Below are 14,722 nucleotides of genomic sequence, written 5' to 3' on the forward strand. Positions count from 1 at the left end.
TCATGTCCAGATTGACTGTGCCCCCTGTCCCCAACTGTTTCTTCACCTCTGAGTTGCTACTTTTCTCTGCCTGTAGCCCCCACCCCCCAAGAGGGACCAACATAGGTGACGCATCTGCCCATGGATGCCCCGGCCCCAAACCTGGGCTCAGGTGCCCTACCCTGGCGAGTCGCCGCCGGGGACCTCCTCTGGCTCTCACATTGAGCCTCTGATAGGGCCGCGGGGGCAGTGGGCTGGCTGGGACTGGCCCGCTCCTGGGTTCCATTTGGCACTGCCTGCCCATTTCCCCTTCTCTCAACCCTGGACAGAACTGATATCACCGGGCAGGTGTGGTGAGACAGGACGCTCCAGCAAAGCAGACTGGGCTCCAGCTAGCCTAGGGCCCAACCCCGGCTGCCCACCGCCACAGCCCTATGGGGAGGCCCCACAGCCGCGTCTCCTACACCAGCAGTGCGGAGACGCTCGCAGCTTCCCGAGGCATCACCATGGGTGCGGGGAGGGGAAAGCCCCTGCCTCTGCCTGCCTGTCACTGCCCCACTGAGCCTGGCTCCTCATCGGTCATCCAACAGCTGGACCTGCAGACACTGCCCGTGCTCCTAGAGTCCATTCTCCCCCGGTTCAGCTGCTTCCTGTCACTTCCCTGGACCCCTTCCTTGGGAGTCGCAGGATCCTCGGGGTGAGGGAGCTGCTCTGAAGCAACTGGCTGCCTCACGTTAGTCTGCTGGTTGTGGTGGTGCCCTGGGCTCCTGCAGGACGTCCCCAGGTGTGGGGCTGGGGAAAGGAACTTGCAATGGTTCGCTCTTATATCCTACAACTGCATGTGAGTCTACAATTACCTCGAAATAAAAATTGTAATTTAAAAGACTGAATGAGGTTCATAAAAAGGAATGAAGTTCTGTTACATGCTACAGCATACATGAATCTTGAAAACATTATGCTAAGTGAAAAGAGCCAGACACAAAATGATAAATACCTAGAATAAGCAAATTCATAGAGACAGCGAGTAGATGAGAGGGTACCAAGGGCTGGGGGAGGGGAAGGGAGAGTTATTGTTTAATGGGTAGAGTAGTTTCTGTTTGGGGTAATGAAAATGCTTTGCTAATGGATGGTGGTGATGGTAGAACAACATTGTGAATGTAATTAACGCTGCTGCACTGTATATTGAAAAATGGTTAAAATGGCCATTTTTAGGTTTTATATATATATATGTGTTATCACAATAAAATTTTTTTAATGCAGCCCTGAAATGACACAGTTCTGAGGCTGTGTGTGCTCAGCCACAAGTGTAGGGCAGTTGATAACTTCCGATGGCCAGAAGGGGACACAGAGCTGCTGTTCATGTGGCTGAAGATGGGTGAACAGCTCATGGTCCAGGGCAGCTCTGAAATAGAGCTCTACTGCCGTAACTTTTTTAATACCGAGGCACAGCTTACCATTTCCAACTCCATGTCCAGGAGTTTGCAGGCACCATATACAGGAGGCTTAGCTGAAAGAGCACCAGGAAGAGAAGCCGTTAGGAGTGCCAGGCTGTGGGACTCACAGCATGGAATACAGCACTGGCACCCAAGGGCGAGAGTGGGGGCACTTACAGTCATCGGGTCTCATCTGCCCCATGGGCCTTCGGATAGGGGTGCCAGACACCACGACAGAGGAAGCACGGCCGTGGTAGCCCACCGGTAAGTGCAGCCTGATAGGATAGCAAGAGAATGCAGGGCATCAATGTTGTTACATGTTGCAAAATGAGTTTAAAATTTTAAAAAATTAAAAACAAAAAGTAAGAGACAACCCATATACATGATTCAAAAATCAAAAGATACTTAAGGGTAAACAGTGGGAAAAAAGTCAGACTTTCTCCCAGTCTTGTCTCCAGTGCCAGTCCGGTGTTGATGCCAATATACTAAGAGCAGGGAAGAGTAAGAGTTCCCATTTACACAGCACTTAGCATGTGCCAGCACCACACCAGGTGCCTTCATATGGTTTCTCTTTTAATGTAATCCCCATAAAAGCCCTGCACTGCAGGTGTCATTAGCCATTATTGAACAAAACGGGGCTATGAGAACATAAGCAGGTTGGCTGAGGCCACGGCTGTCAAGTGGTGGAGCTGGAATTCAGACCCAGGTCTGCCTGACTGCAAAATTCAGCTGCTCCCTTGGTAGCCCATAGTTACCTAATACAATGGGACAAAAGAATTAATAAAGGTATTCAAGATCAATACCCCAAAATCAGTTGTTTCTATACATCGGCAATGAACAAACCTGAAAAAGAAATCAAGAAAACAAATTAATAAGATATAAATGTCTGCATAGAAACTGGCAGAGGTTATGCAAGAATACTTCTAAAGAATATATAAGAAACTAATGACAGGATTGCCACTGGAGAAGGAACTGGGTGGGAAAGTCTGACTTTTTTTTGCACTGTTTGACATTAAGTACCTCTTGAATTTTTGAACCACAGGCATGTATTGGCTCTTTCTGGTTGCTTTTAATTTCTTAAATGTTTGAAAATGCATTTCACAATATTTATGACCAGAAGATATAATAGCACAATTAATTACATACCACCAATGAGCTTAAGAAATAAAAAGTTTCTAATCCAGTTAAATGCCCCCTCCCTGATCTTTCCCTCTCCCTCCCTCCTTTACTGCCCCCTGCCCCCCAGAGTGAACCACTGTCTGAAATTTGGTGCCCTTCATTCCCCTAATTTCTATACACTTTTACTAGTATATAGTATTTTTTTTTATCTTTTTAGATAAATGCTATTTTGGTGTGTATTTTTCTTGTATTACCTATTCAAAAAATGAACTGTTTTGCAAAAGTCTGAGAGAGATTTAAGTTTATTTACATGGAGAGATATTGACAAAAAAGTAAAGTGAAAAAAGCAAATTGCAGAACAATATACAATATAGTCTCATTCTGTTAACAGAAGAAATAAACTCTGTGTGTGTGTGTATAATTCAAGAAAAGTGTGGGAGACAACCTACCAGAATATTATTCAAAGTAATCACCTCTGTGAGTAGGCTGGGGAATAGAGTTCCCCTTTTCTCCTCCTTTTGTTTTCCTTTATTGAATTAAGTTATGAAATAAATATACACACTTACATTACATTCAATAATTCAAACAACTCCCCTGAGGAAAGCAACATTGGTTTGGCATCCATTATTCTGTGCCTTTCTCAAATGCTCATGCTGGTATCTACAAATATATATACAGGAGTGTATGTGCATATGTATGGTAGGCTGAATAATGCCCCCCAAAAGATGCCCATGCCCGGATCCCCAGAAACTATGAACATTAGCTTACGTGGCAAAAGGGACATGCAGATGTTATCAAGTTATGGATTGAGAGATGGAGAGATTATCATCCTGGATTATCCAGGTGGTCCCTAAATCTAATCCCAAGGGTCCTTATAAGAGGAGGAAGTTGGAGAGGTGATGACAGGAGCAAGGGGTTGCAGGGATGGGAGGAAAGGGCCACAAGCCAAGGAATGCAGGCGATAAGAAGCTAGAAAAAGCAAGGAAGCAGATCTCCCCTCAAGCCCAAGGAGGAACCAGCCCTGCCGACATGGTGACTTTCACCCAGTGAAATTGATTTTGGACTTCTAGCCTCTCGAACTGTCAGAAAATAAATAAATTTGTGTTGTTTTCAGCCACCGAGTTTGAAGTAATTTGTTACAGTGGCAACACACATAATACAGTATGTATGTGTGTGCATGTGCATATATATATACACATATATAAGTTGATTTTTGTCTTTTTATAAAAAACACATTACATAATACCCTATAGTTTGCTTATTTCAGTCAACAATAAATCATGTGCATCTCTCCTAATCTACATCATTCTTTTAATAACTACAAAACAAACATTTCGTACAGTGAATGGACCATAATTTATTCAACTATTCTTACATGGATGAACATTCAGATTTTTTCCAATGTGGGTTGATATAGACACTGCTACAATAAACATCCTTGCCCTGGAATACTAACACATTCAGACTTTATTTCTGTAGAACAGACACACAAAAATTAGATAGGGGATCAAAACTTATGTTCATTCAAATGTTTTACTTTCTGTACTTGCTGTAGGGTTCTGTAGTGTTTGGATTACAAAAAGCATATATTACATTTATTATAAAAGATATGTACATTAAGTTAAAAAGGCACAGCCATAGGCCACCTTGAATTAAACACTGGTAGAGAAGGCCTGCTTGCTGCTTACTCTGCAGAAAGAAATAGGGCAGGGCAGTTAGCAACCCATTTTCCTGGCCTGGCCTCTCTTCACTTACTGTCACCCCTGCCCTTTGGCCACATGGGTACTGACACCCAGGTGACAGCCAGCTCCTAATGCTGCACCATCCACTGAGTCAGCATCACCAAGGACACTGGAACAGACAAGCTGTGGTTAGCTGGGAATGAGCGCAGCCTGGGGCCTGCAGAGGGGCCAGAGTCTTCAGCATTTGCCCACCTAAAGTGGGAGACCGGAGGCCCGGTTCTGGCTCCAGATTCACCCCTACCATGTTCTGCAAACTTACCCTTGTTGCTTAGCTTCCCTAGGTCCTCACCTGCTCTCTCCCCTGGCTCTCTCTTCCCTTCTCCCTCCTTCAACTTCATTCCAACAGACACTTTCCCTCCTGGCGCAGCCTGTCGGAAACACTGGCCTCATCTTCCCAAAGAGGGAAATGCCTGTGCCTCACCCAGCTGCTGAGGGCGGCTGACAGCACCTGGGCCTGGGGGTGAGCTTGCCAAGTGTCCAGGCACCCTCTGGTACCAGGGCCTCTTCAGTCCTTGGGAGCTCTTCCACCCAGAGGGCAAACAGGACAAAGGGGCGAGGACCACAGCTCTGGGTTCCCAGCTTGGGCAATGGCACTAGGAGACTGGCCTCTGTCCCTTAGGAAGTCCATCCTTCCCTGAGCCTGTCTTCTCTCCGGTAAAATCAGTTATGGCTGTGACGACCTGTCAGGACCACCATGAGGATCAAATAAAGGAATGCAGCAGACTTGATTTTGAGAAATACACCATACCGGACCCACATGAGGATTCTCTTTCATCAGAAAATTCTAAGTGTGGAGAATACTGGGTTTTAAGACTTGCCGAGAGAATGGTACGCGGCTTACAAATGAAAGCATCTGGAGAATCTCAGTGACTCAGAAGGATCTAATTCTACTCCCTGTTCTCCAGATGGTGTAGCTGAAGCTCAGAGAGGTTGAGTGTCTTTCCCACAGTCCCACAGCAGGGCAAGGGCTGAGCTGAGACCAGAAGGTCCAGCGGTCATGAAGCTGCGATCCCTGCTGGCTTTCCTCCCCAGTTTACCTTAACCTAACAGGGAACTGGCAGCTGCTGGGGACCCACATGCTGCTGGAAATGCAAAGACAGGCATTGACCTTATACAAACCTCAGATCCAAGACCTACCAGTTGGGCATCAGCGCACTCTCTTTGCCCCTGAACATGATGCCAACGTTTGTGGCGTGCTGCCGGGAGGAATAGAAGTCCGTGTAGTCTCCTGCAGAGGAAGACAGGAGAGGTCCCTGCATGGCCTGGGGAATTGTTTGTAAACCTTAGAAAGTGCTCTCTCCATTGACCAAAGATTCACTGGCTCATGGGAGATGGGTGCCTACAACTTGCAAACCACCTGCATTTGTCATAGCCAGCAGGCACTAACTGGGCACTTGCACAGTGCAAGACTTTGTTCTTAGTGCTGAAGGAAAGAAAAAAAGTTCAAACAAAATGAGATCTGGACTGTGGCTGCCCTGAAATGGACACGGTCTAGTGATGGAGTCAAGAGATGCACATGCATAACTGGAACACCAGTGGAAGGAGCACAGAACAGTTCTGAGGATCTGGGCAAAGGACATAAGGAGGAGGAAGCAAAAACACAGGCTTCTGGGGCGTCTGCAATCTGGGGCGCCGACAAGCAGGGCCAGGAGCAAGCACACAACGATGTCCGCACCATCCCAAAGCTCGGCCTACGCTGACTCTTCCTGCCATGACAGCACCCAGGGCCACATAAAGTAGCCTGACTAAAGCTTCGATTTAAAAACTACCAGTGAGAAACAAATGAGAATTAAGGATCGGGGCTTCCTGCTTCTGACTCACCCGGCTGCTCGCTCTCCCTCATTTCCCACAGGCCCTCCCTGCCAGGCCTTGGCTTAAGCTGCACCTGCCGCCTGGACCGACTTCTCCCTGCCTCTCTGTGCCCAACTCCTATGAACTCTTCAAGGCCTCCCTCTTCCAGGAAGTCATCCCTACTCTCGCTAGCTGGCCCTCTCCTTCCCCCAGATCCCCTCAGCTGCACACAGTCCACTAGTGTTCCAGTTACGCGTGTGAGTCTCCTGACTCCTTCAGTAGACTGTGTCCATTTCTGGGCAGCCACAGTCCAGATCTCATTTTGGTTGAATTTTTTTTCTTTCCTTCAGCACTAAGAACAAAGGCTTGCACTTTGCAAGTGCCCAGTTAGTGCCTGCTGGCTATGACAAATGCAGGTGGTTTGCAAGCTGTAGACACCCGTCTCACATGAGCCAATGAATCTTTGGTCTATGGAGAGAGCACTTTCCAGTGTTTACAAACAATTTCCTTCGCCTCTCCTTTCAGTGCTGACAATGTATTACTAGAATACACAGGAAAAATCAGTTGAGACAGTCGGCCTGCTAATCTTCCTAAATCTCCACTCCACAGTAAAGCTGGGTAGGCCAGTTCAAAAGCCTAGAAAGTGGTGAAGGAGGAGAAGAGAAAGAAACGTCCATGGGCTGACTGGAGCAAGGGGGTGACGGAGCCCCAGCTGCTGCCTCCCAACATCAGTCCCTGAGCAGAGAAATAACAGCTGAGATATTTTTCAAAAGAATAAATCCATAACAAGGAAACAAGAAAGGGCACCGTCAGCCCACTGGAAATTGGGAGGAATTTCCAAAAGACAACTAGTTGCCAAAAATTACCACAGCCATAAATGTGAACAGGAGAGGTGTGCAGGGAAGTGAGAGGGGCAGAGCAGGAGCAGGTCACCCACCCTCTGACACCACCCGCACCATTTACCCAGCTTTTTCAAGCAGCAAGCAGCAGAGGCCTTTTCCCCAGGCTGAAAAACTGGGCCAGGGAGGTAGCACAATGCCACTGGAGGTTAGCCGCTCTTGGGAGAAAACAGGAGCAACTGCCACAGCCAGAAAACAAACGACTAGAGCTCCCTACCAGGAAACATGCCCTGCCCTTCTTCCTGAGGACCAACTACAAGGAAAACTGCATCCACAGACAGATAACAATATAACAGGGGATTTTCTATGCAAATATGAGCATGCAACCCAGAATCACCAAGCATCCAGGAAAATTCTCATCATGAAAAGAGGTCCTAATTCAACCCAGGAAAGAATTGACATCCAAGGAAACAGAATTAATAGAGAAGCCAGAAGGAGACTTAAAAGAAGCATGCCTTAATATCCTTAATAAGAAAGGATGTTCCATCCATGAATCAAGGAATAGGTTGTTTTGTGAAAAAACAATTTCAGATTTTGAAAATGAAAAATGGAAAACGATTAGAATGTGCCCACCTCTGACTCAGGGAGAGTGGTCCTGGGGTCTTGTCTGCTCTCCTCCCCTACCTGTGCCTCTATTCCTGCCATCGACACTAGACATATGGTTCCCTCAGCCCTCTCTAGGATGGAAAGCATGTAGGAAAGCAAATCATTTGCAGATACCTACAAAAAAAGAAAAAAAATGATACTATGTCCCAGCTCTTCCCGTAAAAACAGAAACATGGAAGAAAGTGAGTCTTATTTCATAAAATCACGGGCCTTAGGGCCAGAAAAGTCCTGATTTTAAACTATGCCTTCAGGTAGATAACAGCATATTATTCACACTTTATAGATGAGCAAACAAGGCCCACAGACATTACACAACTTCCCTAAATCTATATTTGAATTCTGACTCTGCTGTATCCTGGCTGTGACCCTTTGTTTTTCTCTGGGCCCCAGTTTCTCCACTGGGAATAACAATGCCAATCACAGGGGTATTGGGAAAGTCAAGGGAAAAAGGTATCTAAAGTAGCTATCATAGTGCCTGTCACATAGTAGACCCATAATAAAATCCCTTCCCTTGACTGTACCGGGAGCCACTGTTGCCCTGCCATGGTTATTTCAACTCAATTTCTCATTAGAGAGGCTCAGAACAGAGCCAAAGATTGGCTTTTGCAAATAATGAAACATAAAAATGTGCCCTGCAAACTGTAAAGTGCGGTGCAAATGTCTATCACTCTAGCATTTGCTTTAGAATAACAGTGCTACATTTTGCAACAATACCGACTGCGCTAGTAGAACCCAGGGCAGAGACAGCATGGCATTTCAGAGCACTCCTGCCAAATTAAAGCAGCTTTAACAGTGTCTGCCTCCTTGTTTTGTTTTTGTTTTTGTTTTTCCAATATATATGTATGAGACTATTATGATTACTTAAAAGGTGCTGGAAACCAGTAGAGGAACGGAAGCTCTGAGAGAAAGGAAATGAGAGGGCAGAGGTAAAAAGGAGGGGAAAACTCCTTTTTTGGGAGCCAGAGGATGTGGAGCAGTAGATGGCAAATGGTTCTTTTCATGCTCAGGTTTTGACTTATGCTATGGACGTAGCATTTCAACTGTTTCTTACCCTAAACCCTTAGAGGAGGGTCAGCACAGACTGAACATGGGTTTGCCTCTCTTTTGGAAGTCAATTGTCCACAGCAAAGCTTCCAGGGGCTGACATAGGGCCTGGGCTCAAGAAACGGGACAGAGACAGCAGGAAGAGCTGCAAAGCACCTGCTGGGCAAGAGAGTGCCACCTTGTTGAAGGGACTGGCAGGGTTGCCTAGACTCTCTGCACGCCTGTGCCCAGGCAAGGCCCCTCGTGGGGCTGCTGAACAAGGATGGAGGGCAGAGCCTTTCAACAAGTACAACTTCCTGATTGAAACTCCCATCAGACACCCTGCCAAGTACTCAAACTAGGGCCCATCACTGCCCTCTGGCCTCTTTCTTCAAAACTGCTGACTGGATTGTGCTCAGGGCACGTACCCCACGGCTTCTTGGGAAAAGAGAATGATCTGCTGTGCAGAGAGCCATGTAGCAAATGCAAGCAGTCTGCAAACCCCCTGGCGAGCTCGGGCCTCTAGACACAGCCTGAGTTAAGGCCAGGCCTGGGTGCCAAGGGTTCAGTGACAGGGAGGTGGTAACAGCCCCAGGGCCCCTTGTCCATTCCCTCCCCCAACCAAGCACCTTGCCCAGTGAGCTCCTTCCTCAATAAGTCTCAGCAGAGAGATTCTTTACTCACCTATGGTGGCTGGGAGGTGCATGGTAGCAGAATCCTGGGAGGTAAATGCCCTGAAACACAGAACCAGGGACTTCAAGGTCAAGCAAGTGGGAAATTAGGGTCCCTATTCTGGCCACCACCTGCAGGCTCAGACCAGGCCATCCCCAGAATCCTGCTCAAAATCCTCCAGTGGGCTGCTCCAGGCTGGACTAGGGCCGAAGCTAAGCTGAGCTAGGCCATGCCAGGGAAGCCATCCACCCACTAACGCTGAGGCTGCCTCTTCTCTATTTCCATGTTCTACTCCAGAAAAGAGCTAAACTTACCCCTATTCTAGAAACCAGTCGAGGGACAGATGACACTGATGAGGAAAAGCAGAGTGAGTAAGAGAGTGGGCCAGGGGGCCTGACCCAGCCTGGGCAGTCCAGTCCAGGCAAAAAGTGAAATCCAGTCCACCCAGAACCCCCCACCCACCAATATGCAGCCCAGGCAGGGGCTAGACAGAGGCAGGTATGACTCAGCCAGGCCAAGGCAGTCAGGCCGTGACTCAGAATGGCACTGACCACTACACCGTCCTCATCTCCCTTGCTCTGCCCCCTTCTCCCCACTGATGTCCACATGCTCCTCACCGCTTCCGAAGCTCTAGATCATCTCTGAGCCTGGCTTGGCTGGCAGACAGCAAGCTCTGCAAGAACGCTCTCGCCTCCTTCCAGGCAGCCTGGCCCAGGCCCATGAAGTTGTTGAGAGTTGGCTAGGTCCAAAGCAGGGAGAAATATCAGGCATGGGAAAGCCCTGGGGTTGCTCCTCCTGCCAATGGGAGGCCAGCCTGCAAAGGCCCCTGGCTCTTATCTCTACTTCAGGCCAACTAGCAGGACCTCAGTTCTTAGTTTGATCATCTGTTTATTAAGCTGGAGAAAGGCAACGCCCTGCTGTGATGGGGCTTCATCTCTTCCTGAACTTGCATATAATTGTCAAGGCCTGAGAGCAACCATCCATGACGGCTACCCCCGTTAAACTTGGCCTGGCCTACAGTCGAAGATGACCACATTGCACCAGCCTGCACAGGGTCTCACAGCCTACACTGAGCCCTCTCATGAATGTTAAAAAGACATTTCTCAGCCAGTGAGGTGCGGCAGAAAGAGCACTGGAGGATTCTAAATGTCCGAGTTCCAGCCTATGCTGGTTTGGATGTATTACGTCTCCCAAAACACCATGTTCTTCGACGGAATCTTGTAGGGCAGATGTATTAGTGTTGATTAGGTTGGAACCTTTGGATTGGGTTGTTTCCGTGGAGATGAGACCCACCCAACTGTAGATGATAACTCTCACTGGATAATTTCCATAGAGGTGTGGCCCCGCCCATTCAGCATGGGTCTTAATTAAATCACTGGAGCCCTATAAGAGTTCAGACAGAAGGAGCTCAGTGCGGCAGCTAAGAGAGATATTTTGGAGAACACCATTTTAAAACACAACCTAGGAGCAAAGGAAGATGACGCCAGCTATGTGCCTTCCCAGACAACAGAGGTGTTCCAGACGCCATTGGCCATTCTTCACTGAAAGTACCCTATTGTTGATGCATTAGCTTGGACACTTTGTGGCCTTGAGACTGTAACTTTGTAACTGAATAAGCCCCCTTTATAAAAGCCAATCCATTTCTGGTGTTTTGCATTCCGGCAGCATTAGCAAACTAGAACACAGCCCCAGCTCCACTGTTCTAGCTGTGTGAGCCTGGATGAATCATGTCTCCTTTCAGATACTCAGGTCCCCCTTCATCTAATGAGGATTACAGTTCCTGTGCCAGAGCGTCGTTGTAAGAATTAAAGGAGAGGATGTTCGCAAAGTTCCTGGCACAGTACTTGGCACATGGTAGGTACTCAATAAATATTACTCTCCTTCCTGACCCATGGAATTAGAAGAGTCACTTCGCAGTACCTGATCATTTACAGAGTAGAAAATTCATATCCATTCAACAAGTAACTGTACTTCAGGCTGACTCCTAAATGGTTGCAACAAGGGGGTGCTTGGGGCCATGTGTCCCTTCATCCCAGCCTGCATCTGAGGACCTGGAAGGCAGAGATCATGGCTCCCTCCCTAAAGGGCTCAGCAAAGACCTCAGGCAGGCAGAGGCTCCAAGTGCTTAATGAGGAAATTAGGTTGGCTGGAGTCCCAGCCTAAAAACCACTTGGAAAGGCACAGGACTGCAGAGAATGACACTTCAGGGCAAGCCATCTAATCTAAAGGTATTCCTCCTTTCACCCAGGACCCTACCCTAAGGGGAGAAGTCATCCTGGTGTGTCCCTAGGCCACCTCCTGCCAGCATATCTGTCCCAGAACAACCCCAGTCTTATGTAACTAAAACCTCTAAAACCAAATGCACTATGTCTGTCAGAAATAGAAGGCAAAGAGCATTTTCATGGGGTCGTTTGTAACAGACGCCACTGAAATTGGGGATATACCATGTCACAATGTCCTACCTGATCAAAGACATCCTGGTGTTTAGAGAGGACAGGCCCGGTGAAGAGGTGCTTAATGACACTGAGGTCCAGAATCTGCTCGCCAATTGCCACACCAATCCTTGGTCTAGACTGGGAGGAAGACAGCATGATCAGTACTGGGGAAACCCTGGGGAGGGCTTGGTTCATTGACATGGGAAGACCTCTATTTAGGTACCATGGTGTTTCTGGTTGATCAAGTTAGAGTCATAAAATGCACCAGGGTCCTGTTTCCCCAAGGAATCTTTGGACAACTATCAAAAACTGGCAGAGCCCAACTTCCTCAGAGCTCCAGAAAACAGTTAAAGTTTGCAGTAACTGGATGAGTGTCAAATCAAGGTAATGCAACTTGAAAAATATAGGAGAAACTCATGGTGCCCTTGCTGACCCTCCTCTAATGACTCCCCCGTCAGGGTGAAGCTAGTCTGCACTCTCACTGTGGCCCCCTGGCCCTGTTCTGGATAGAGCAGAGTAACCACTATAGGCATATGGGGTGCCTATACATCAGTGTCAATCTACTGAGTGGCAGTGGGAAGGACTGAATCAGTATACTCGTCTCTGGCTCACTGTGCCAGAACTTCCCCTGCATGCAGAAGCAACTTGTGGACAGCTCAAGCAATGTAAGACATAATCAATTTGAAGCTGCCAGGGGCAAAGGATTTCTGGCTGCAAGAATAAAATAGAGCATCCAGAAAGGTGGGGGTGGGGTGGGGTGGGGTGGTGGTTCATAGGGAGTGAGGGCCAATGTAACAGAATTGAGAATTCAAAAATAAATCCTCATATCTATGGCCAATTGTATTTGAACAGGGTGCCAAGTACACTCAGTGGGGAAAAAATATTCTCTTCAACTAAAAGTGATGGAAAAACTGTATTTCATATCCAAAAGAATGAACATGGACCCCTACCTTACACCATAAACAAAAATTAACTCAAAAAGGATCAAACACCTAAATATAAGGAAAAAAACTATAAAATGTCTAGAAGAAAATATAAAGAAATATATTCAGGACCTTGTGTTAGGCAATGGTGTCTTAGACTTTACACTAAAAGCATGAGCAACAAAAGAAAAATTAGATAATTGGACCTCATCAAAATTAAAAGCTTTTGTGCATCAAAGGACTTTGTCAAGAAAGTAAAAAGATAATCTACACAATAGGAGAAAATATTTGGAAACCACATATCTGGTAAGGGTTTAATGTCCAGCATATATAAAGAAATCCTATCACTCCGCAACAAGAAGACAAACAAACCAATTTTTAAACTGGGCAAAAGACTTGGATAGACATTTCCCCAAAGAAGATAAAGGATTAATTGGAATAAGTGGCCAGCAAGTATATGAAAAAATGCTCAACATCATTGGCCATTAGGGAAATGCAAATCAAAACCACGAGATACCACTTCATCCCCACTACAATGGCTACTATATAAAAAACAGAAAATAACAAGTGTTAGAGAGAAACATTCACGATTCATGGGAGGAAGTTAAAATATCAACATTCACAGGAGTTTGGAAGAAGTTAACTCCAAAGCTCATGGATGATCTTGAGGGGTTCAAGACTTTAGCAGAGGAAATAACTGCAGATGTAGAAGAAATAGCAAGAGAACTAGAATTAGAAGTGGAGCCTAAAGATGTGATTAAATTGCTGCAATCTCATGGTAAAACTTTCACAAATGAGGAGTTGCTTCTAACGGATGAGTAAAAAAAGCAGTTTCTTGAGATGGATTCTATTCCTGGTGAGGATGCTGTGAACATTGTTGAAATGACAACAAAGGATTTAGAATATTACATAAACTCAGTCAAAGCAGTGGCAGGGTTTGAGAGAACTGACTCCAATTTTGAAAGAAGTTTTGCTGTGGGTAAAATGCTATCAAACAGCATCACATGCTACCGAGAAAACTTATATGAAAGGAAAAAATCAATCAATGCAGCAAACTTCATTGTAATCTTATTTTAAGAAATTGCCACAGCCACCCCAACTTCAGCCACCACCAGCCTCATCAGAAAGCAGCCAGCAATGTGGAGGCAAGACCCTCCACCAGCAAAAAATTTCAACTTGCTGAAGGTTCAGATGATGGTTAGCATTTTTTGGCAATAAAGTATTTTTAAATTAAGTATGTACATTGTTTTTTTAAGACATAATGCTATTGCACTCTTAATAGACTACAGTGCAGTATAAACATATCTATTATGGGCACCGAGAAACCAAAAAGTTCATGTGACTTGCTTTATTACAATATTCACTTTCCAGGTACTCTACACCTGGCAATCCCAGTTCTAGGTATATACCCAAAAGAATTGAAAGCAGGGACTCAAACAGATGTTTTCACACCAATGTGCAAAGCGGCATTATTCACAATTGCCAAAAGACGGAAACAACTCAAGTATCCATCAACAAAGGAATGGATAAACAAAATGTCATGTACACACACAATGGAATATTATTCAGCTGTCAAAAGGAATGAAGTTCTGATACATGCTACAACATGGTTGAACCTTGAAGGCATCATATTGAATGAAATGAGCCAGACACAAAAGGACAAATATTGTATGATCTCACTTATATGAAATAATTAGAATATACAGATTCATAGAGTCAGAAATTAGAATACTGGTTATGGGGCAGGTTGAGGGTGGAGAATGGTATTAATACTTAATTGGTGCAAAGTTTCTGTATAGGGTGATGGAAAAGTTTTGGTAATGAATGGGTGGTGATGGTAGCACAATATTGAGAATGTAATTAACACCACCGAATTGTCTATTTGAAAGTGGTTAAAATGGGAAACTAGGTTATATATAGGTTACTTGAATGAAAATTAAAAAAAAAAAACAAAAACCATAGAACTGTGCAACACAAAGACTAAACCGCAATGTAAACTATAGACTGTAGTTAATAGTATAATTATAATAATATTGTTTCATCAATTCTAACAAAAATACACTAATGCAAAATGTTAATAATAGGGAAAACCTTAGGGGG

The 14,722-nt window shown here is 45.7% G+C and overlaps 1 protein-coding gene across 2 annotated transcripts in view; it reads right to left on the bottom strand.

The window, feature by feature from the left end:
- FAH (fumarylacetoacetate hydrolase) overlaps nt 1–14,722 on the bottom strand; it is a 33,571-nt gene that overhangs the window by 14,462 nt on the left and 4,387 nt on the right. For both annotated transcript variants that reach the window (XM_037833242.1, XM_037833241.1), the window contains exons 2-7: nt 11,727–11,837; nt 9,882–10,003; nt 9,277–9,326; nt 5,411–5,501; nt 1,590–1,687; nt 1,434–1,486 (exon numbers count right to left, since the gene is read on the bottom strand). In XM_037833242.1, the coding sequence (XP_037689170.1) occupies nt 1,434–1,486; nt 1,590–1,687; nt 5,411–5,501; nt 9,277–9,326; nt 9,882–10,003; nt 11,727–11,837 (525 nt within the window). The remainder of the gene's footprint in view (nt 1–1,433; nt 1,487–1,589; nt 1,688–5,410; nt 5,502–9,276; nt 9,327–9,881; nt 10,004–11,726; nt 11,838–14,722) is intronic.

The sequence above is a fragment of the Choloepus didactylus genome, chromosome 4, assembly GCF_015220235.1.
Source record: "Choloepus didactylus isolate mChoDid1 chromosome 4, mChoDid1.pri, whole genome shotgun sequence".
NCBI lineage: Eukaryota > Metazoa > Chordata > Mammalia > Pilosa > Megalonychidae > Choloepus > Choloepus didactylus.